This window comes from Sphaerodactylus townsendi, linkage group LG08 (assembly GCF_021028975.2).
Source record: "Sphaerodactylus townsendi isolate TG3544 linkage group LG08, MPM_Stown_v2.3, whole genome shotgun sequence".
In the NCBI taxonomy this organism is placed as follows: domain Eukaryota; kingdom Metazoa; phylum Chordata; class Lepidosauria; order Squamata; family Sphaerodactylidae; genus Sphaerodactylus; species Sphaerodactylus townsendi.
In genome coordinates this window covers 74,685,555-74,710,407 of record NC_059432.1, presented here as the reverse complement: position 1 = coordinate 74,710,407, position 24,853 = coordinate 74,685,555, and the positions used below count along the sequence as shown (strand labels likewise).

At 41.6% G+C, this 24,853-nt stretch overlaps 1 protein-coding gene across 2 annotated transcripts in view; it reads left to right on the top strand.

The window, feature by feature from the left end:
• The window catches only part of CAB39 (calcium binding protein 39), a 62,175-nt gene that overhangs the window by 24,141 nt on the left and 13,181 nt on the right, over positions 1–24,853 (top strand). For both annotated transcript variants that reach the window (XM_048505900.1, XM_048505901.1), the window contains exons 2-4: positions 1,865–2,017; positions 17,940–18,104; positions 23,682–23,800. In XM_048505900.1, coding sequence (XP_048361857.1) covers positions 1,904–2,017; positions 17,940–18,104; positions 23,682–23,800 — 398 coding nt within the window. In that variant the 5' untranslated portion in view covers positions 1,865–1,903. The remainder of the gene's footprint in view (positions 1–1,864; positions 2,018–17,939; positions 18,105–23,681; positions 23,801–24,853) is intronic.

The window sequence follows — 24,853 nt, the reverse complement described above, 5'->3', positions numbered from 1 at the left end:
CTGCAGCTATGAGTTTTTTGGACGTGTTTTGCTTGAATAGCAAACCCCTTGTGAAGTGCGGCAGACTGTTTTTGAAATTTAGAATCTGTTCCTGAAGATGCTTGGTGGTCTGCTATGTAATTTTTAAAGGACTCTGCACATATAGCACAAGCCCCTTGCATGTTAAGCATGTAGCACCTTGAATCATGATCTGTATTTACTGAATAAATATGATTTTCAGAGTTCTGCACGTTTTGTGGGTCAGTTCTTTAAACCACTTCTTACTTTGGGAGAATCTGCAAAACATGATCACATCTTTTCTCACTTACGGCTTAATATGCAAGTTTCAAAGAGTGTGGGATGTCTTCAGCTTCTCACTGAGAATGTGCTATGTGATGTAGGATGTGAACTTAAACACTAAGTGAAGGAACAAGTTACTGCCTTTACAGTTTTTTGTAATGTTGAAAGCCTGAACACGATTCCATTTCCCCACAGCTGCACAGCAGTTCCAATCAGCAGTGTTTTAAAGATATGTGGGGACCCAATTCAACTTGAGATTCCTGCCTTCGCTATTGTGCCATTTCCCCAAACCATGGAATACTGCCCAGGCAGCTCCAAAATAAGAGCCCCCCCCCCCCGTTCTGGTTGAGGGAAATGTTTCCGGGGATAGCCCCTCCTTCTTCATGCTGTAGGTAAGCCCAGACTAAATTAGCCCCCCTGTGGGCATTTAAAATGCTATTTTCTGCAGCTGCTTTGTAGCTGCTGGGAAAGTGAGTCTTTCGGGGGTTGGGCGGTATAAAAATCCCATAAATAAATAAATCCCATTAATAGGCTTGGTTGTGGCTCATTAGAAAGATTACATGCACCTTGGCATGTAATTTGGAAAGATTTGGTAGAAAATATTACTTGTGTGGACTTTTTAAAAGGAAAATCCTGCTAAATATTGTTATGTGGCTTCTAATTTGCAAATAGTGTATTTGGACTTATTGAAATCTGTACTTCTTCAATAAATGGTCACAGAATTGTCTAATATGGTCTAATTGTCTAAATGGGCACACTTAGAATGGTCTAATTGTTCAAAATTATCACATAATTGGGCCAATTTCACTGTTTATCTCTTATATGGTTTTAAGTGAGGTTCCTGCGTACATGTATTATTGTGAACTGGGTACCTGAATTGCTTCCTAAGCCAGACTGTGGGCTGTTTACACTGTGTCAAGTGGAAACATCTCTTCATTATAATGGCATTGTGACTTCTGCTCTGTCAGCTGAAGCTATCCTTTGTTTGCTGGAGAGGTGGCAGTTCATCAGCATTTTTGAAATGTAGGGTTTTGTTTTCTCTTATTTATAACTGAGAGGTCTAGAAGTACAACTATGAAGTAATATAAGGAAATATTAATTAGTTTATACATGTTTCATATTTGTACTGTTGAACATTCATCGTTCTCCATTAGATACATGACTGAGCAACTGTAAATACTGCTGAGAAAGGTTTGCTGGGATATGGAATACTTCTCATGTTTGGAATACATTCGGATCTATTTTTCAAGCACTTAATACGCAGGTGGATTTGGTTACTTACACTGAGTTTTCTCTCCAAAATACTTGCAAGTTGGATTCTCCTTCGAAAACTATAAAACTTAAAACTGCTAGGATGCTTTCAGTATGAAAGATCTGATTCAGATTTCTTTGGAGCTGTGGTATATACTAAAGGTACCAATGCCTGGCCTACTTAAAGGTTAAAGTCAACATAATGGTGAATATTTCTTCTGCACACTTCTGTCAAAGATCTTTTCCTAAAGTGAAGATAGTTTGTGATTAGTGTATTACATGTACATAGAAAATTCAGCTGGTTTACTGCATCTATTGTATTTTTTATTTGCAGGTGAAGAAGGAATTTTAGAAGAAAGACGCGTTTGCCACCATGCCGTTTCCCTTCGGCAAATCACACAAGTCTCCTGCAGACATAGTGAAGAATCTGAAAGAGAGTATGGCAGTTCTAGAAAAACAAGATATTTCTGACAAGAAGGTAGAAAAGGTATATATTGCATTTCTTTTTGGAGGGTGTGTGGGAATATTTTATTAAAAGCTACACACTGCAGAAGTGAGCAGAAAGAGCTGTGTGCAGGACTTCTTAATTGTTGTGCATAAATTACTGAAAAAACATGTTCTCGTCTAGGAGTTATACTTCTAGCCAGTCATATCTTGACAATTGATTCATTTTTTTTCAGACTGTTTAGACATGGACTCCTCATTGTTTCCGACCACAATAAGTTAGGGCCAGTCATGATACTGTAGTAACTGAGATACTGTGTCTGACTGTAAAAAGCAGCTACACCCCCCAGGGAGAGGTTGGAGAAGTGGAACTGGAGAAGGAGGGCAGCTGATTCTTCTCCCACACCTCTAGCTGATTGAAAATGCCCTCCCCAGTTGCCGTAAGCCGTGGTGGTAGGAAAGGATATGTTACCTTCAAATTCTCCACCTGAACCTACTTTCATGAACCTGTTCCTTGCTTGCGGCTCTGTTGTTACCAGATTCTCCTTTACTCTGGGCAAACTACTTGTTAGTCACTGAGTCTTTTACCAGTTCTTGCTTTTTAAGCTGATCTGAATGGCAAACCTCATGCTGTTTGTTTTAAGTAAAACATTGATAGAACAATTACCGCAGTGCACAGCAGAGATCCTGTTGTATACAGTCATATATGTTTTAGGGTCCTGTTAATGCTTTGATTATTTGAGTTTAAGTATCTATTTACATGGATGTAGAATGAAGGTTGCTCCATTTAATTAAATTTACCATCCAAATGGAATATTGTCATCTTCTTTAGCCACCTGGCTTTAGAGTGTCTCAGAATTTCCTCGAGCTAAGTCTTTAAGTGGTCATTTACTACCGTTTTCAAAATGATAAATTGTCCCCCTTGAGTTCAAATGCCATATTTTGTAACCTGCTTAAATATTTAAAAGGCGTGAAAGGTACAACTAACAGTTATAAAAATGACTGAAAAAAGATAAGATGCAGCATAGTTGGGGAAGGTAATGTTTGCCTTGATATCTTGTCTTCTCTCAGCAACTGACATTCATATGAAGAAAGGGTAGGAAGAGAATTTTATCTGGCTTCTTAGCCAGGCTTCTTCTTGTTTCTCCCCCCTCCCATCAACCCCTGGTTTGAGGTTTCTCTGTGAGTTTAGCATACTCCCAGTGGTTTTAATGCCAATTCCAAACAGCATTTATAGAGTGGTGTTTTTCTTTAAGGATAATACACTTTGTAAAAAAGAAAAGTAGCTATTCTGGGAATAAATCACTGCCTTTGCTCTTGCTTCTGAAATATGTTCCCTGGGTCCTGCACCCCTAGTACTTTGAAATGCTGTAAGTTCCCATAGTGGCTTAAGAATTGAAGAAAAAGGTGGCAGGAAAAAAAGGTGGCAGAACAGCTTTTAAACTGATCCCTAGGGGAAAGCCGACAGGAGCTGAGGTGACTTCGGTTCGGAATACAGTGTCCGTGGGGATGCAGACAGAGCGGGAGGTTTTTCTAAATCAACCACATACAAGTGAGGAGCTTAGCAATGTGATAAGTGATAGTGTCTACAAAAGGCTAGAGGGCAAAACACATAAATCCCAGGTTAGGGACAGAGACAGAGTATACAAGTTTCTCTATGCTAATAGTAGACGCCGTCGACCTAAAATGGGGGAGCTGGAGTACAGAGTTTTGAAGGAGGACATTGATATAGTGGGCATCACAGAGACATGGTGGAATGAGGAGAACCAGTGGGATGCTGTTATCCCAGGTTAAAGGCTCTACAGGAAAGATAGGACAGCGCGTATTGGGGGTGGGGTTGCACTCTACATCAAAGAGAGCATCGTGTCACATAAAATAGATAATGCAGGGGGAGCTGATTCGCCTACAGAAGCACTGTGGATATCAATACCAGGAGTGAAGGATAGTTTAACATTAGGAATATATTATCATCCCCCTGACCAAAGCGCACAAGAGGATTCTGAGTTGGAAAAAGAAATTAGAGAGGCCAACAAAAGCAAAAATGTCGTGGTAATGGGCGATTTTAACTATCCCCATATAAACTGGAAAAATACATGTTCAGGTCATAGTAAGGAGAGAACATTCCTGGATATGCTAAATGACTGTGGCTTAGAGCAGATGGTTGTAGAACCAACCAGGGGAGAGGTGATCCTAGATCTAATTCTAAGTGGGACCCAGGACCTGGTGCGGGAAGTCAGTGTTGTTGAGCCAATAGGGAACAGTGACCACAATGCTGTCAGATTCAGTATCTCTGCATACAAACAAGTGACAACTAGTAATGTAGTTACATTCACCTTCAGAAAGGGAAATTTCTCAAAGATGAGGGGGATAGTGCGTAGGAAGCTGAAAGGGAAAATCAAGAGAGTCAAAACTGTCCAAGATGCTTGGAGGTTATTTAAAAACACAGTTATAAAAGCTCAGCTGGAATGTGTTCCACAGGTTAGGAAAGGCAGCACCCAGTCCAAAAGAAAGCCACCATGGTTAACAAGGGAGGTTGAGGAAATTATTAGGAAAAAAAGATGTCTTTTAGAAAATGGAAGTCCCACTTAACTGATGAAGAATACCAGAGAGAACACAAATGGTGACAAAAGAGAAGCAAGTTACCTGTAAGGGAGGCAAAAAAGGATTGTGAGGAACTCATGGCTGCGAACATCAAGACCAGCAACAAACAGTTCTTCAAGTACATCAAAAGTAGGAAGCCAGCTAGGGAAGCGGTAGGCCCATTAGATGACAAAGGAACAAAAGGTGTGCTAAAAGATGACAGGGAGGTTGCAGAGAAGCAGAATGAATTCTTTGCATCTGTCTTCACCCAAGAGGAAGTGAGGAAAATTCCTGCACCTGAACCAAGCTTCTTAGGAGGCGAATCCGAGGAACTAGCGAAGATAGTGGTAGACAAGGAAGAAGTTCTGGCAGCCATTGATAAACTAAATGCTACCAAATCCCCTGGCCCAGATTGCATTCACCCAAGAGTTCTTAAAGAGCTTAAGCATGAAATTGCTGATCTTCTTACTTTAATATGCAACTTATCCCTGAAATCAGGCTCCATCCCTGAAGACTGGAAGATGGCCAATGTCACACCAATCTTTAAGAAAGGATCTAGTGGGGACCCAGGAAATTACAGGCCAGTCAGTTTGACATCTGTTCCTGGTAAATTAGTAGAATCTATCATTAAAGATAAAATTACAAAACATGTAGAAAAGCAAGACCTGCTGAGGAAGAATCAGCATGGCTTTTGCAGAGGCAAATCCTGTCTTACAAACTTACTAGAGTTCTTTGAGAGTGTAAACAGGCAAGTGGATAAGGGGGAACCAGTGGACATTGTCTACTTGGATTTCCAAAAGGCTTTTGACAAAGTTCCTCACCAGAGACTATTGAGAAAACTCAGCAGTGAAGGAATACGAGGGGAAGTCCTCCTATGGATTAAAAACTGGTTGAGGAACAGGAAACAAAGGGTGGGTATAAAGGGGAAGTTCTCACAATGGAGAGATGTCGGGAGTGGTGTCCCCCAAGGATCCGTTTTGGGACCAGTGCTCATTAACCAATTCATAAATGACCTGGAAGTAGGGGTGGGTAGCGTGGTGGCCAAGTTTGCAGATGATACCAAATTATGTAGGGTGGTGAGAACCACAAAGGATTGCGAAGAGCTCCAAGCGGACCTTGATAAATTAGGTGAGTGGGCTCAGAAATGGCAAATGCAGTTCAATGTAGCAAAATGTAAAGTGATGCACATAGGGGCAAAAAAATCCAAACTTCACATACACGCCACAAGGGTCAGTGCTATCAGTCACAGACCAGGAAAGGGATTTGGGCATCTTAGTTGATAGTTCCATGGGAATGTCAACTCAATGCATGGCAGCTGTGAAAAAGCCAAACTCTATGCTAGGGATAATTAGGAAAGGAGTTGATAATAAAACTGCAAAGATTGTCATGCCCTTATATAAAGCCATGGTGCAACCGCACTTGGAGTACTGTGTTCAGTTCTGGTCGCCACATCTCAAAAAGGATATTGAGGAGATAGAAAAAGTGCAGAGAAGGGCAATGAGGATGATTGAGGGATTGGAGCACCTTCCTTATGAGGAGAGGCTGCAGCGTTTGGGACTCTTTAGTTTGGAGAGGAGACGGCTGAGGGGGGATAAGATTGAAGTCTATAAAATTATGCATGGGATAGAAAATGTTGATAGAGAGAAATTTTTCTCTCTTTCTCACAATACTAGAACCAGGGGGCATTCATTGAAAATGCTGGGGGGAAGAATTAGGACTAATAAAAGGAAACACTTCTTCATGCAACGTGTGATTGGTGTTTGGAATATGCTGCCACAGGAGGTGGTGATGGCCACTAACCTGGATAGCTTTAAAAAGGGCTTGGACAGATTTATGGAGGAGAAGTCGATCTATGGCTACCAATCTTGATCCTCCTTGATCTGAGATTGCAAATGCCTTAGCAGACAGGTGCTCAGGAGCAGCAGCAGCAGCAGAAGGCCATTGCTTTCACATCCTGCACGTGAGCTCCCAAAGGCACCTGGTGGGCCACTGCGAGTAGCAGAATGCTGGACTAGATGGACTCTGGTCTGATCCAGCAGGCTAGTTCTTATGTTCTTATGTTCTTAAGACCATGCTTATTATAACCTCAGCACTCTCTTTTAAGAAAACTGTTTTTGAGGTTAGAAATAGCCAGTATTTTCACATACCATTGGGGTTTTTTTGGTACTTCGAGAAGATCCCCAAATTGTTGGTCAACTTTAAATGTAGATAGCATTTTAATTCCTGTCCTCTCCCCCCACCCATCACTCTCTCATTGTGTGCCCCTGAGGGAAATTACAAAATAGTTCTGAAACAGGTGCACATTCCTGAAATACTCCAGTTGAAATGCTTTGAAGTAAATTGCAAAATCAAAAATATGCCAATTTGTTCTCAAACTGGGATGCCAGCCAGAGGTGGGGTAGCCTATTCGCAACAAGCCTTTGAAGAGCTCTCTGAAATAGTGGAATTAGGTTTGCCTCCTAGACTGCTTTGGTCCATTTATGCTGGAAGTGAGGAAAAGTGTGACTGTGAATGATTTTGTTATTATTTCCTAAGGATATGGTAAACTGTCTTAGAATGGCATAGCCTATAGTACTGGTGCTTAATTGGCTCTCTACATGTAATTGAAGAGAACTGCCTATTAGGTGCAGTAGGTAATGAATGTTTCTGTGAAGACAAGGATATTTCTGACTGCCTTGAAGAAGGCAGTTGTCAAAGTCCTCACATATAATTTTGTTGTAATGTTTCCCAAAACTTTGCAGAAGAAAGGGCATTGAGGGAATGCTTCAGTGAAACAAAAGTTGTCTCCCTCTGGCAGGAGACAGGTGTATATCCTTGGAGAGGGAGTTCCACAGTTTTGGTGCCTTCTCTTGGGTTGTCACCTGTCTTGCCTCAGTAAACATGGGAGCAGGGGATCTTTAAAGTATATTAATCTCAAACCATCACCTTGAATTGGCTCTAGAAACAAATTGGGAGCCAGAATAGATGGACCAAACTAGAGTTTTAGTTGCCAGGTGAAAGCTTCCCTAACCTTCTTTTGACTGATATGTGAATGGTAATCAGTTATGGGTTTCTTAGCACTGTGGTTTTAAATTGTTTTTATTGAGTTTTTACGAAGTGGCTTTAAGACTGTAAGGGTTTTTTCTTATATTTCTGCCTTTCCTGTTTATTGCTAGCTTGTTTCTATCGTTTTGTAAAAATTTTGGATTGCTTCATGGGGGCTGTGGTGGTAGTTATTGATAAATATTTTTTTAAAAAATACTGTCCATAGAAGGTGCATATTAGAACCATTGGGGGGAACTGAGAGTGTGCAGGAACTGAAGGAAGATACAGGTTTCACAAAGTGTAAATCAGGCTCACCATTAAGTGTAGAGATCTGATCCCTAGTCTGTGTATGTTTTTAGTGGCAGGCTTCCAATGCAGGATCATGAAAAGTTACACTTTAATCTAAAATGCTTAACCACTAATTTTAAATCTGAGGCAGTCCTTGAAGAACTTGCATATGTGAGCCAAGTAATGATGAACTGAAAATTATAATGAAGCTTTATATTTTTTATTTCTAGACATTTATTGGTTGTACCATCTCATTTTCAAAATTCTCTGAGGTTTGGCATGTATTCTCAGAGCAGAAAGTACAAAGTCACTTTCCTAATTTACATATTTTTCCCTATGTTTTTAATTTAAAGCAAATTCAGTAGAGCTTGTAGTTGAACAGGCAGATCGGCTGGAAAATAACTTTTTAAAAAGCCAAATTGAAAGTGGCACATTTAGAAGCTGGCTTTTTCAACATTCACAGTCCAGTCTTTTCACTTAATTATGGACTCAGTGATTCCCTTTATTTTAAATTGTTTGCTTGTGAAGGGTTTTAAATGTGGCCCAGTCAGTTAAATAGTTGTTTTGGAGAATGCTGCGGGAAAATATTTATACCATGTGCAGTTAATCTTCCAGTCTGCCAGTGACCACAGCTGAAAAGTAAAATAAAGCCTCTGCACCTCACTGTGGTCTTCCATGCACCATCAAAACTACAGGGAAACATGACTTGTGTTTTCAAAGCAGAATGAGTGGAAATACATTGTCTGTGTATGTACTCTACTGATTGTGCCTCTAAAAGAAATTGTGACAGCCTATAGAAGTAGCACCTACTGAGCCTTAAATTTTCAGCAAAAGCAAGTTGATGGTAGAGCAGAAATATTTCCAGAAATTAAAGGCTGGAGTTTGTTTCCAAATGAGTAAATGTGGATATTCTTTACTACTGCACTGTGGTATTATCTAGTGTTCTGATTTCTTGTAGTGCCAAACTTTGAAAACTACCTCTTGTGAAAGAAGAGAGGCACAGTTGTTGTGAAGGCACTGTACTGGGATGAGACTATCTCACCCTAGTGGTTTGTAATTATTTAGTTCTTGGAGAGGAGGGCAAACAAATTAAATTAACTTGAAGCTGAAGTCACCTGCTTCTGGAACCAGATTTACAACCACTTTGGGACTAATTAACTTGTATTTAGTCAGGGGACTGATGTTTTGGTTGTTATGCCTTTCACAATAGGATAACATTATCATTCCACCTGGACCTTTAACTAATACTAGAGGAGGAAGTTCTGAAACTTTTGTTTTTGCCTGCTAGGTACTAGTCTTGGTATTCTCAAGATTATCTAACTAGTTTTGCTTACCTGATAGGAATCCCACCTTAAGACAATTGCTAAATGTACAGTCTTTTTTTTTCTTTAGAAGATATTGTTCTCGATAGAAGTCTAGTCTCCTACTTGGCTTTTTCCTATTTCTGATGTATGTTTCCAGTTACTACAAAGTTCATTGCTGTTGAAGAGACCACTCCTATATTTGTGTTTAAAGATTTTAAAAACAATGGTAAATAAATGCATCCAGTAGAGGGAGCATTGCATAAGGTTACACTGTTATTTTAAACATTTCCATATTACAGTCCCACAGAAGGTCTTGAGATGGTTTACAATACCAAAGCCACAAGTGCAGTAATTAAATCCATAACATACTATTACATTAAATAGTATAACATTTAAAAATAGCAACACTAAAACAGACAAAAACATGAGATGCAAAAAGCGCCCCTTCTGTTGCCAGTGTCCTGAAGAGATGGTGATGTCTGTGCTGGGGGTTAAAACTATAAAACAGTCAGTTCCAAACCACAGGTGCAGAAAAGCAGTTTCATTGACACTATATTGTATTGTTCACACAGGCCTGTATTTCCCTGGCCCCCTGCATCTATCAGGAATTGATGGAGAGGGGTACAAGTGGAGAGTAAAAGCCGGAGTCAGTTGCTGTTGAGGAGGCAAAGGGAGAAAGGGAGAGAGACTGTAAGACTCTGTGCAGCAAGGGAAGGTGTTCATTCACTGATATGGGACAGCTGTAAGGCTGCTTTCGGAAGGAGCCTCACTAAAGTGGGAATTAGTCTGACCTGAAGGGTTCCACTATTGGATTAGTGGTAGAAATCCAGCAAGTTAATCATGAGAGGGAACTTCGTTGCTTTTCAACTGACTTTCCCATGTGCCTTTTTACCTGCCTTGTGTTTTTGTAGTCTACCCTGTGTTAATCTGCCCTGTTTTCATGAATGTGTTCTTGCTTCATCTATTGTTACATTATTTGTGTTCTAAATTACTTCCTCTGTTCATTCTGCCTGGGTCCTTCGTGTCTTATATTCAGCCGTACAGCAGGGAGGGAACTGAAGGAGAAGCTGCCGGAGTGGGACAGGGAAGGTGCTCTGGGCCCTCCCCAGTCTGTCTGCCAGCGGAGGCCACTGTCTGTTCCAGGAGGAAACGGGGCGGGGATATCTCTTTGAAAAAGGACATCCCCATCCACAACCAAACCTCTTCTTGTGAGAGTGACACATACATGTTTTTGAAAACTGTAGGTATATGATCCAGTGGAGAATATTTTACATAAATCGGTGGTTGATACGATGCCCTGAGATGTGCTGTATGGGAGAAAATACTGGCTTTCATTACAATAGAAGCAAATTGTAATAACAGTATCTATCTTCCTTTCTGTCCTAATGGTTAAGATTGCAAACGAACAGTTCATAGCAGGTCTGATGTATTGTATTATTGATTAACTTCATCATCTATACCCTGCCTTTCTCCTCTGTGGAGTCATAATGAAATGCATAGTTCTCCCCTCCTCCATTGTAACCTCAGAATAACCCCTTGATGTAGATTAGTCTGACTGTGTGTGACCATGTGGGGCTTTTTGGCTGAGGGGAGGCCCAGGACTTTTCCCAGCTCCCCGCTCTGCCAAAATGGCCTTTTGAAGGCAGTGGGGCAACGTTGCATCAGCACTGCGGCCCACTGCCTCCAAGTTTGGATGGGGGTGCTGGACTGTAGTTTTTCTTAAATAGAAAGCTATTCAAACTATCTTTAGGTTGATTTTGCTTGAAAAACATTTTATTAACCATCCGATTTTTAATTTTATATTTAGACTGCTAATAAATAGTCATTGTGGAGATATTGCTGCTGTTAGGGTCTAGATAAGCAGCTTGGTGTTCCAACACACCACGAACTCCTTGTTGCTCTCCTCACATGGTGTAGAAGCCTTGCTTGGAGCTTTGGATCACCAGGAGATATTTGGATTCTGTGTACAGTGGAACCTCGGTTTTCATTGCCTTCGGTTTTCATCAGTTTCGGTTTTCATCAATTTTTCCAGTGAAAAATTTGTCTCGGTTTTCATCGATTTGCAGTAAGGTGCAGGGGTTTGTGGAGAAAAATCACCCGGACAAAGCTGTTGCAGGCCGTGTCTGCAACTTGTTTAATGACAATGTCTTGCCCCATTTGAGACAAATCTTAAAGAGGCGTCAGAAACAGACCTCTTTGGACAGCTTTCTGGTGCGACATTGGTCCACTGGCTCTGAAGCTGGTCCTAGTGTTGTTGTTACTGTTTTCAGCATTAAACACTATGTTTATTCACCAAAAAAATGCTTTTTTGGTATGTTTTTTGGAGTGCCTAGAACGGATTAATTGGATTTACATTCATTCCTATGGAAAAGTTTGCCTCGGTTTTCATCGGTTTCGGTTTTCATCGATTCTTTTTGGACGGATTACCAACGAAAACCGAGGTTCCACTGTATTTGTGTGTATTCTGTTAGTAAACCTGCTAATTGCTATGCAAATATTGAACTGAATCATTGCCTGATCACCAGGTTGCTCAAGCCTCCCTGAGTCCTCTGGCGAGGTACAAATGTAACAAATAAATAAATAAAGATCTGGAAAGAGGCCTGTTGTAGGAAGGAGCAAGGCAGTGCTGGGGGGGTGGTTGTGGGTGGGGAGTCCTTTCCTGTGTCCTTCAGCACTAGAGAGGAGAAGAAGAGGAGGAGTTTGGATTTATACCCCACCTTTCTGTCCTGTAAGGATTGGCTTACAATCTCCTTTCCCTTCTTCTCCCCACAACAGACACCTTGCGAGGTAGGTGGGGCTTGGAGAGTTCCAAAGAACTGTGACTAGCCCAAGGTCACCCAGCCCGAATATAGGAGGGCGGAAACACATCTGGTTCACCAGATAAGCTTCTGCCACTCAGGTGGAGAAGTGGGGAATCAAACCCGGTTCTCCAGATTAGAATCCACCTGCTCTTAACCACTACACCACGCATGCTGGCTCTCTTGTGTAGAGGGAAAAGGCCTTGACTGACTGCCACCATGCTGGTTCCAGAATAGCCAGAGCACACTCCCTGCTTCCCAGCAGCACTCTTGTCAGTCAAGACATGCTGTGTTGTAAGGTTGAGTGAATGGAAAAGGCTAGTTTATTAAACAAATACCATAGCAATTGTCTAAATAAGAAAATAGTTATGACAGTGGAGAAGAAGGATTAACACAGGGTGCAGTTTAAACACGCAGGGTGCACAGTAAACACTCCCAAGGAAAAAAGCTATCTGGGAAACAGTGTGACTGTTTTACTGGACTCCCAGCTCTGCTTCAACACCTGGTGCTTTTTATATCAACCTCATCTGTAGTTAGAGGAAGGGATCTGCTCCCTCTGATGGCAGCGTCTCTGCAGCCCAGCCTCAGGGAGTGAACAGCCTCTCCCTTTGTAGGGTTTAATGTGCTTTCTCTCAAGGCTCTGCCTCAGCAGCAGCAATTGGCTCCTGTTTTTCCCCTCCATTTTCCTCAGTCCACTCCTGAGGTTTGGACGTGTCTGGTAAATGTATTCTGAAAAAAATGTTTATGTGAGGGAAAGACTGTCTTGAAGCCTAGAGACTACTTCACTCCTCAGCCTTGGGCCTAGTGTATCATCAATGGCATAGGGACATAGATTTGTGACAAGACCGTATTACTCTCCTGTGAACTGAGCAAGCATCCTCTAGCAGAGGGACAGTGCAAATAAGTCTCTTGCAGTATTTTTAAAAGTTTGCATGTAGAATTTTTGAGCATGCTGTAATCCCATTTTTTCAGTTCCTTGTGTCTCCATGGTTTAAGAAAGATCCAGTGTGATCGCTTGAACAATGCATGTCTTTCCCATATGGTACATCATTTATATTAATATTGGGACACATGACAATGTCAACCCTGTTTAGCCTGAGCATCGAGGTACTGGTTGAATCGTATAGAGTGGCAAGAAAGGATATGTGTGCCATAACTGTATGTCTGCTCCCCCCCACTTGCCCCCCAAGAAATCAAAATGCTGTTGGAGGCTGCAGGATTTTCATGGACAAAAGGTAATTTGGCCCAGAGGATTTCACTGGTGAAGGAGAACCAGGTAGTACCATTGTTGTAATTAGGAATTTCTGCTGACAGAAGACGAATGGAAAGACAATTTGTGTAGTGCTTAACTCTTGCTGCAACTTTCCATTATTTTAGATGTTTCATGGCGCTACTGGGGGAAGGGAGAAGATGAGAAAGACACACATCCTTCTTTATTCATGTACACTGTGCAGAGACTTAAGCCTAGATCTGTGGCATTTGCCAGGAAATAAAGCCATTGTTCACCATTATACAGAAAGACCTGAGAGGGAACAGATAGAGTAGATTGTGTCAAACTCGCGGCCCTCCAGAAATTATGGACTACAGTTCCCATCATCCCCTGCCAGCATCATGCTGGCAGGGGATGATGGGAACTGTAGTCCATAACATCTGGAGGGCCGTGAGTTTGACACCTATAGGGTAGATCATTGGGCTAATCCACTGCCACCCTTACTGTATCCATCGTATTAGATGTCAGTGACAGTTCTTGATATGACTTACTTGCTGAACTTGTTTGGAGATTCTAGCAAGAGAGTTCAGCTATTGTTTACTCTTGACTAAAAAGCCATGCATTCCTGTCTGGAATGGTCATCCTCTGCCACCAAGCACACAGTTTTGAGGGGAACACACATGGATTGGTGCAGGAACATGCATCCTACAGCACTGATTGTCATTGGAAGATAAAAACAGTTGACTGGTAAAAGAGTGTTCTCCTATTGCAGTAGTTTGTGTGTGTCCATCTTAGAATGGGTTAACTTGTGAATTTTCACTGAATGTACATTTGTTTTTCCCTGATTTAAACTTTTGCTAATCACAGATTCATTTTATGCAGCAGTTCTGCATGTTATCTCAGGTATTATGTGGAAACAATAGGAACTATCAGGTCATTTTAAATATGTTGTCACCATCAACTGGATTAATTGAACACTAAACATTTTGAAAGGTGGCTGCTTCTTTCCTCCGCTGTGATCACAGAAATCCTGTTGACCTTGACAGCCAATTCTGAAACAATGTAATGTTTGAAAAGCCCAGTCGTGGTTAAAGTTAAAGAAGTTCCCATCAGTGAAAAGGTTCAGGGTAGATTTGCCTGAAACTGATTATGTTGGAAGAATGGAGGTGACAATTTGTTGGAAGGTGAGAGAGCAGTTTGTGACTCTTTACTGGAACTTGGAAAGTGACTCACATGCTTGGGTGCTAGTATTCTATGTTTAGGTGCTGTCTGGGCATAGGACAGTAAAAGCATTTCAATTTTCTAGGTTCCAACCCCTGAAACATTCAGCCCACCTTTTGTGTGATGGTCTATACATTCAAAGCAATGAAGTAAAATTGTGATTCAGATGCTGTAGAAATTACACGGCATGTTATGTTAAGCTTAGATTAGGTCTGGGCTTGATTTTCATTTGTGTTGATCTATTCTCATCTTCTGGTTTACCTCAGCATTTATTTTTATTCTGCCAATGTTTTTAGTTTGTGGCACATGTAATAGTCCTTGGTGCAGTAAATATTTACTTAGTCACAGAACAGTCTTTGCTAACATTCTGTTCCTTCCTCCTCTGACTTTGTAGCAATGTGAAGTGTCCTTTTAACATTTCAGCTGAGGTCTGAAATTCTTACATATACTTAGGTGGTAACTGTTTTAATTTGGTACTCAGTAGGTAAAGACAAAGGGAAAGTTAGTCCCCTAAGCAAGCACTGAATCTTTACTGATCTATCAGGTCATTTCACATCATACCCTTTATCAGGCAGACTATGTTGAAAGGATGGTTTGCCATTGGCTTCCCCAGTCATCTACACTTTACCCCCAGAAAGCCTTGGACAGATGGGAGACTGAGTAAGCCTTGAGCCGGCTATCTGAAACTGACTTCCTTTGGAATCAAACTTAGGTCTTGAGCAGAGCTTGGACTGCAGTATTGCTGTTTACCATTCGGCGCCACAGAGCTCCTTAATAAATGAAACTCTGTAAAGCACACAATTTATTCCAGTGTTGACTTCAAAATATAATCTGTATACAGCGAAAGCTTACAGGCCTGTTGTAGGATACAATTTAAAATAAACTAAAACTCAGAAACCCCAGAACTAACCCTCAGCCTGTCATTGCCAAGTAACCCAACAAACAGCGCTTCCTTAAGGATAGGCATGACATGCGGTTAACCTCATATAGAAGAGGTTCTGTAGTCTCTGTGTTGCCATCTAGAAGGCCCTGCTGCATATAGCTGTATTCTGTCTCATCAAAAGATAAAAGTAAATTGTAGCTTCATTCACCACATGCTGGATCATCTTCGTTTTAGATTGCTCCGTTTGGGTGCCAGTGCCTACTTAACAGAACTAGCTAAGCACTAAGGTCCAAGTGGGTTGCTAACTGGATACAGCCCTGGCTTTATTGGCCAGTTGCTTGGAGGCTGTGGTGAAATGGTTGAGAGGTTCCATGGCTGGGTTGACTTGGGATCGGGATGCCAGCTTCTTGCTCTTAACAGTGCAATTAACACCAACATCGACTACCAGGAGTTTGGATGTGATTTTGGATGCCTCTCTATTATTGGAAGCTGAGGTCACAAGTATAGCTAGAGTGGTGTTCTTCCATCTTCTCCAGGTCCAATAATTAGTCCCCAACCTATCGTGCCTTACTTCAAATGGAGTGGTTTCTTATTTCTGTCTCGTTGACAGGATCTTTTCTTACCTACTTTCCCTGAAGGATTCTGGCCTGGTCAACACTTTTATGAAGGCTCATTTGGCAGCTGTGTCTGCTTTTCACAACAGAGTGGGCTCCTGCTTTTTGTTTTCTCTCCCCCTTTCAAAAAGGGTTCTAAAATGTCTTTCCCTTCTGTCAAGCCCCCAGTTCCACAATGGAGCCTGATGCTGGTCTTAAACCATCTCATTCATGCTCCCTTTGAACTGCTGGCCTCGTGGCCTTTTCAATTCCTGCCCTAAAATATAGCCTTCTTGGTGTCTGTCACATCTGCTCACAGAGTCAGAAACTTAAAAGCCTTACATTGTGACCCTCCGTTTACCCCGTTCTTTCCTGAACAAAGTGACCTTAACCTAATCTAGAACACCTGGCGAAGGTGGTGTCACATTTCTACCTTTCCCCGGATGTGGTCCTTCCAGTGTTTTTAAGGACCCCCAATCGCTTACAGACAGGGCTATGCACTCTCTGGATGTGTGTATGGTCCTTTTGTTTTATGTAGATAAATCCAAATCTTTTAGGAAGGATAACTTCCTTTTAGTCTCTTCAGAGGACTCAAGAAGCGTTCCAGTGTTTCTACGCAGGCTTTATCTTGCTGGGTGACTTCTACTATCAAATTGGCTTATCACAAGGCTAAGGTTCCTTGCCTGTTTTCCATCATGGCACAGTCCACTAGGGCCCTGGCCACTTTGATGGCTTTTAAGACCTATGTGGACCTTACTGACATTGTCAGGCAGTATGTGGTCCACTCCACTGACTTTTATCTAGCACTACACTGTGGATGTCGATGCTCGGGCAGAGGGGGCTGTGGGTAAAGCTGTTTTTGCAGTCTCTGTCTCTACCACTCCACACCCACCTTCATAGCACATAAGGTTGCCACTCTCCCATGTGGAACTGCACAGAGGCCACGAAGATGAAAAACAGTGTTGCACTTCCCTGTAACTGTTTGTTCACCAAGTGGTCCTCTGTGCAGGCACGCATCCCTCCCTCCTCCTTGCTGTGGGCTGTCATCCTGCACAAAAAGGGGCTCCCTGTGGCAGCGAAAGGAAAACTGGAGGGAGAGAGTGCATCCCTCCCCCTCGACACATGACCCTATCAGGAAAAAACTGTTGCCACGGCACGTGACACAAGAGGGAAGCACTCTCTGGTTGACTAAAACGCGCCAAAAAAGCTAGCTAAAAGTCTCCTGTGACTGGCTTGTGCAAGTGCAGTTCCATGAATGCCTGCACAGAGGACCACTCAATGAACAAACAGTTACAGGTAAGTGCAACACTGTTTTTTCTGTCTATACCACCCTAATCTTCTTGGAAGAAGAGCGGGACACAGATACTCTAGATTAACTCCTCCATTTTTATTTGCATAATCAAGTGAGATAAATTGGGCTGAGAGACAGTTCACTGACCCAAGATCATCCAGTGAGTTTCACGGTTGGACAGAGATGGGAACTGGAGTGGGAGCTCCTCTGGACAGGTTTAAGGTGGGCAAGGCTCTGTTTTTTAGTAAGGGAAACTGGCTCTGAATAATGACACGTTTCAGGAGTCAGGAAGCAGTGGTTTCAATTTACCTTGTGCTGGTCTAATAATTAGCCAAGGTGATTAGCTAAGCTGCTTTTTTTTTTACCCAGTATTTTTCCATATGTTAAAGCATAGGCACACCAGCTGTTCTGTGAGCGATTTCCTATAGTTAGGTTCTATAGAGAATTGTAAAGACCAGCTCAGGCATACAACTGAAAACAATGCATGCGTTTAAAATGTATATATTCTACTTGTGAAATCAAAACTTCTTGCTGACAAAAGCCCTCAGCTAGCAACATTTTTTTTCCTTTACTGTTTCCAATGGGAAGGAGCTGAAGATAGGCAGTGAAGTGAGGTCTGCCCTTTTTATCTCCCCACCATTATGGTGTTAATTCAAAGAATGCATTGGCTGATATCTAGGGCATGTTTGGTTAGAAATACAACCTATTCTGGTAATTACACTGATATCAGCTTCTGGAAATAATTATAGATTCTTTGTCTTTCCCCCATTCAGGCTACTGAAGAAGTTTCAAAAAATCTAGTCGCTATGAAAGAAATCTTATACGGCACAAATGAAAAGGAACCCCAGACAGAAGCTGTGGCCCAGCTTGCTCAAGAACTGTACAACAGTGGTCTTCTTAGCACCCTAGTAGCTGACTTGCAACTAATCGATTTTGAGGTAAGAACATACGATAGCTGATGGAAAAGATGACATGTGACCATTTTAAGTGTGTGAGATACAGTCTGGCATCAGTTTCTATATCGGAGAGAGGATTGGGGAGAAGATTGAGTTGCAATAGAACATTTGAAAATATAAGCAAATTGTAGACACTGTACTCACACACTTCCTGTGCTCTGTACTGCATATCTTACACTACAGTCTTCCTGTAGTTTAGTCTCTTGTGCTGAAGAAATGAAGCACACAGTTCCACAGAGATTGATGGGAAGTAAAACTTAGCAGCATATTACCAATGTACAGAAAGAAATAACTACGATACATATTGAGTTGTACCTGGCAATTCCTTCACCACAGTTTGTCCCAAAAATCCTGCCTATCGTGTACTGAATCCTTCCACCCTTGCTGCTGTTCTCAAACAACCCGGGTACGGACACAGAAAGGTCTACTGAAAGAAGTTGCCAGGAATAACTGTAAGCTCCCCACAAGGATGCTGATCCTTAAGGAGAGGGAAGACTTTGTTTAAACTATAGTCCCAATATGTACCCAGGCACCAAAGACAGTATCGATCCTAGGGACCAGAGGGCAGAGCAGAAGAAAGAAGAAGAAGAATGGAGAGGAGGTCAGCAAGAACGTTTCCTCAGCTGCCTCCTGCTGTCCACATTTGCCCGCCATCAGTAGGGAAAGACAGATTGAAACAGGAGGGGAAAAACATTTTTGGTAGGGTGAGATGTAGAGTGTCACTGCACTTCCTGGCTTTGTGTTCCAAGTGTATTGTGTGCAAGTTATCTGAGCTGATTCTAAGCAAAAGTACTTGCAGATTTAACCACAAATAATTTTGTTTGTCCAGGCTTGGTTTTGAGGTAAGGTGGAACATGCACATTTCTAGTTCTATCTGCTGAAAGGCATGGGAACTTGTTGCAGGTGGAGTGGTTTCACACATGCATTGTCATCTATGTTAATGAGTTGACACGCTAACTCAAGGGGTCCCAACAGGCATCCATGGGCACCATGGCACCCACTGACATTTTTCCTAGTACCCGTCCGTGTTTTTAGAAAGTGGGCCTTTTGATTGGCCAATGGAGATCCAGTTGCCTGGGTAGATTAAAATAACGTTGTTTCAGTGGCAGCTGCCATCACAGTGTTGGTTTTATTCTCTCACGAAGTTTCCCAGTGTATTTTTAAAATTACCCCCTTCTCCCCTGAACTTGGGCTTTCTTTGTGTAATTAATTCTGCCTTTTGAGACAACCATTTTATGGTTGGGCCCACCATCCTGAATTCCAAAGGTATTTACAGGTTTTAAAAGGTTGGGGACCCCCTGCTCTAGCTATTCTTACTGTGTCGACTGGGGAGTTACTGAGATTAGCTAGCAGCACTGCTATGGTTTTGATTTACTGTTCTTTTAATATAAATTTGCTTTGACATTCCACAAAGTAATGCCTTTCCCATTTACCTTAAAATGTGAACCAGAGGGCAGTTTGTCCTTCAAAAGTATCCTGGTAAGGTGCGTTTACTTAGAATGTCAAACCTCCCCTGGAATGATTTTTGAAACGGATTGTTATGAAAGATGTATTTCCCTTGCAGATGGATTCCAGAATAGATTAATCAGGATGCCAAGAAAACCATAGCTGTGATGAGCCGTTACAGTGTCCTTATAAAGTTTCATTCCTGTTCTGTATTGAGAGAAATATGGAGCAGATTTTATTGTATAAAGCTTTAGAAAACATAACCTGCTTAAAGCCCTTTCTCTGTTTATGAACTTTGGTTTTAGTAACACATATAGTCAGTAAGCAGATGATCTGAGGGCTCCTTTTGCATGGCAGTCTGCCAAGAAAACTTCGATATGTCTGCACACAACTTAATATGGTATACTGTCCCGGCATACTGGCTGGACCCTTGCCAATGTCCTGAGATCAATACAGAGTACACAACTGCTGATGGCAGAGGTGATGAAGCTAAGCCTTCTGCTGGTACCTTTAAAGCCACTGGGTATAGCTTCCAACAGGAATGGAAGGTTGTCTTCGCAGTGACACCAGGAGGGCTGGGCTAGTCTCCCATTTGGGGACTTTCCAGGGAAGGTAAATGGCATCAGAAAGCCAGAACTGGCTGTGAACACAGCTAGTCCTCCCTGAAGGGGAATTCTGTTATCTCTCTTAATTATGTTGTCATTGAGGAACTCCTGTGAAAAACATTGTTGTAATCTAAAGCTGTGGAGTATTTCTGGCAGTTGGGGAAAGTGGGTTTCCACATGCCTACTAAGATATTTTTAAGCTGAGGATCACTACTCCAGCATTTCAAAAGCAGCTTGCTATACATGGAAGATGGCTATTTGAGCTCCCTTGGGAGAAGGATATTCCAGAGTATGTGAACAAATTGCTGAGGGAACAATGCTTTTTTTAAAAAAAGGAAATCCAGAAGTGTCATTGCTTGACTTTTAGGAATTATGATCATTGTGGCTGCTTGCAGAGCCCTGAAGTTGAGTCCCCTCTACTCTATGCGCCCACCAACCATATATCTTTTACTGTGCCCCCATTAAAAGAAACCCAGCCAAGTGTAAGACCTCACACTTTTCAAAGTACAATTCAGTGTTTTTACTGTAATATTTCAGAGATTTGTTAGCTGCCCTGAGATGGTAGTTCAGTATGACAAGCACACTGTAAATGTTCTGAACACAAATGACAGCAAAATGTGAATGTATAAATTGGTTACAGGCTAAATGAAGTTTGGCCTAATTTGAAACTTAAGCATCTCACTTGAAGCCCTTCAACCTATAACAGGGGTCTGCAACCTGCGGCTCTCCAGATGTTCATGGGCTACAAATCCCATCAGCCCCTGCCAGCATGGCCAATTGGGAATTGTAGTCCATGAACATCTGGAATTGTAGTCCATGAACATCTGGAGAGCTGCAGGTTGCAGACCCCTGACCTATAACATTCTAACCTTACAGTGGATGCACATGGCTCCTTTTTCACTGTGTACTTTTAACATACAAATACTCCCTGCTGGTGTTTGTGAATGCACAAACTATCTACCCCAGAGGTCTGCAACCTGCGGTTCTCCAGATGTTCATGGACTACAAATCCCATCAGCCTCTGCCAGCATGGCCAATTGGCCATGCTGGCAGGGACTGATGGGATTTGTAGTCCATGAACATCTGGAGAACTGCAGGTTGCAGACCCCTGATCTACCCACACAAAGGTTAGTGGGCTGCCACCACGGAATGTCCATCACAGAGCACACAATAGGTGTGAGGAGACTGGACCAGTCATAAAATACTAGCAGGTTCCAGGCTAGGTGCTGTGATATGACAGGGAATTGCTTCCAAAGGGGACCTCCAAACTGATGTAACAGTTTTTGACTCTTAGCTTTGGGGAAGAGATGATGTTTGGTTTCAGTTTACAAAGAGAGGGTTTGCTCCCTGTGTGAAATTACCATGTTCTATAGCTGGCATTAGTTCTTTTTTTGCCGGGGGGTGGGGGGTGGGTGGGTGATGTTTGAGGTTAGAGATGGCTTTTTTCCCCGTGATAGATTTTACATCCATATTTTCTCATTGTGTACAGCTGTGGGTTGCTTTATTCTTGAGGGATGTATCCATTCATAAAGGTGGGGTTAGTGGTATGTGCACAAAGACCTCCCCCAGTTTTATTAATATGTTGACGTTGCCTTGATGTGGTATATGCAACACAAAATGTTTTTATTGATATCAAAAGCAGGCAGGCATTAGTTGAATTCCTATAATGACAGCTTAAGTTTTTCCTTTTTAAAAGTACTGTCCCCCAAATGCATTTTCTGCATAGGTCAAGGATGGTAGATTTTACTCTCTACTGCTGCCAAGCTATTGTGCGTGTTTATCATCATCAGTGACAAAAATTACATCACTTGGAAGCAGTAAATGCTTCAAACAATAACTTACTTGTGTATTGCTATGTGCCATTACCAGGTTCATTACGCGACTTACAAGGAAATGCTGTTACTGATCGCAAATACAGAGAGAATTATGGGGCTCTGGGCAAAGCTGGCTCAGCTAGTGAATGACATTTGACTGTTGTGCTACGTGAGGTTTGGGTGAGGCAGTTTACAGAAACACTGCACCACTCATTGCCAGAACAAAGAGTGCTGGTGCTACTGTGAGCTAGCTTACAATAGTTAAAATCTTTAAAAAAAAAAAAAAAGCAAACCAGTATAAAGATGTTTATGCTCTGACCACAGCTTGGCATCAACTGCACAGTTTTCTGTGACTGGTTCACATGAAGCTGGCCTAATATTTAAATGATACAGCCTTGGCGGTAGGGATTGGTGCTGTTGGTCACAGAATTGGCACCCTCTCACCCGGATGGTCAGGATGGGCAATGATATGCTTCAGTCTATCACAGGTAGTGTGCTGGTCTCAAGGATTCTCATGTAACCTTTTACTTCTCTTCCCCTGCGCTTTCATGAAGTACTGCACAGGCAGTCATCATCTGTCACCTTGGCACAAAGTACTAGATAAATAAGGAAGGCATGGCTAGACCTCCAGTTCATACTAATGCCTCTAGCTCTGCCTATGCATGAGCAGGCAGAAGAGAGGGAATAGGGTCCCTTTGAGGCCATTGGAATCCTTCCATGATTGGATTGTGCCTGCCCACCTGGAACTTGAAATTGACCTACTGATAGGACTATCATATTGAAACATTTTACATCTGAACAGTTAACATGGGACTTTCAGCACAGACCAGGGAAACTGCACAAGGCTTGAAACGTTGGACTGCGGTAGTTTTGTTGCATTTTAATGCATGTGAATCAGACTTAAAGGATGGGGAAGGAGAATTTCTAGTATTGATCAGAAACATCTGTCTGTCATTGTAGATATCAAGTTCATTTGCTATTATGTAATAAAAATTCTGAAAGAAAAAATCTACCAGATCGGTGCTTCTTGGTGGATGGGTGGTAGCCATGGAAGGCTGGGTCTGTTATTCAGAGGCAAACCACTCTTCTCATCTCTTGCCTTGAGAACCCAATGAGGTGGAACTTCATGGGGTTGCTCTGAGTCGGTTTATCTTAATCTGATGTTGTATGCATCTGCACTGGTTGGTGAGAAGTTTGTTTTATTGAAAATACTTATATTTCACCTTTTCCCTGGAGCCACTAAACCAATTATTTACCAGCTACATCATGAAACTCGCCATAGAAAACCTTTCCTCAGTATTACACATGCCATGAAACATCAGTGGAATCAATTCCAGAACAGAGCTGCTTCGTATGTTCCTAACGACTGATGGAGACAATGCTCTCAGGGACTCATTGATGAGGCTATTCCATATATTTACAGCAGTAACCAAAAGAGCTTGAGCCAAGAAGGATCATATCCTCCTGGGGGTGGAACAGCGATCAGGAGTTGATGGGAAGATTGGTGCAAGGGCTCATATATGTATTTTTAAAATTTATCCTTGATGTATTATCTTGAAATGGGAGTCAAAGTTACAAATACCTGAGGAGCTCTTGAATAATAATGTCCAAATAACTCCAAATTGGCCAGTTCAGTTTGATGTGTTAATGTTGTATCTTGTCATTTATTACTGCTAATGTTACATTTTTGGCAGGGTAAAAAGGATGTGGCTCAAATATTCAACAACATTCTGAGAAGACAGATTGGTACAAGAACTCCCACAGTTGAATACATCTGCACTCAGCAAAGTATACTATTCATGCTACTAAAAGGGTATGTTTAATACATTGGATAAGTAAACAACTATACATGCACATTTTAAACCTGTTTCACATATTAATAACTGAAGTCCTTGTTTTAGTCCCTATTCATTGCCTTTAACTGGGAATATTTGTTTTAATCTGAAAACATCTAACCACAGATGTGGAAATGTCTGGTGACTGGCTGTGTTGTGATTGGGGCTATTTTTTTCATGTTTCTTGGGGATGAATCTGGCTGTGTGAACTAGGGTTTTTTTGTCATTTACCAAGTATTAATCTAGTTGGTGTTTATTCCAGAAGCATGCTGGGTCATTTTGAAGTCCTGCTCCCCAGTTTGCCTATTTTTGATACGTGATCCTTGTAGCCATGGTATACCCTTGGCTGAGGCTTGCTCAAACAAAGACCTAATTCATTGGTTGCTCTCCCTGTGAGATTGCTGCTTCCTCTCCTTACATTGTCTTCATTGTTACATCAGACACCATGCTCAAATTTTTCCATACACCCAGTTCCTATGAAACAATTGTGAAGCCTTACACCAGTTTAACAAGTAGTGTTGTGTTGGTGGTGCTTGGAACAAAAGGATATTTGAAGCTGTTTTGCTAAATAGTTAAGAGGAAATGAGATTCCATTTATTAAAAAAATTATGCAAAGGAACTTAAATGTTGTGAAAAGCCTCAAAAAGCAAGAGCTGGGGCTGTCCTAATAACACTTTTGAGAGCTTTTTTGCATAACAAAAAGTTCTTCTCCTTAGCTATTTGTTTTTTATAATTCAATGAATGTTGGATTTGATTACTGTTTTTCACCATCTATATAACAGAATCTTGGTAGGTACAAACACTTTATTTCCCCATTCTCAACAAAAGCAGTGAAAAATGCTTCTCTGCTTTCTCCTATATCTACATTGCATCTCATTTCTGAGATTGTCAATGTTTCTGAAAGTGAAGGAGATACCAACTTACATTATTAGGCAGGATGTAGTTTCATGTATTTATTATTTTTATTAGATTTATATGCCACACTTCCCCTTGTGGACTTAGGGTGTCTTCCAACATTCCACATTACATCA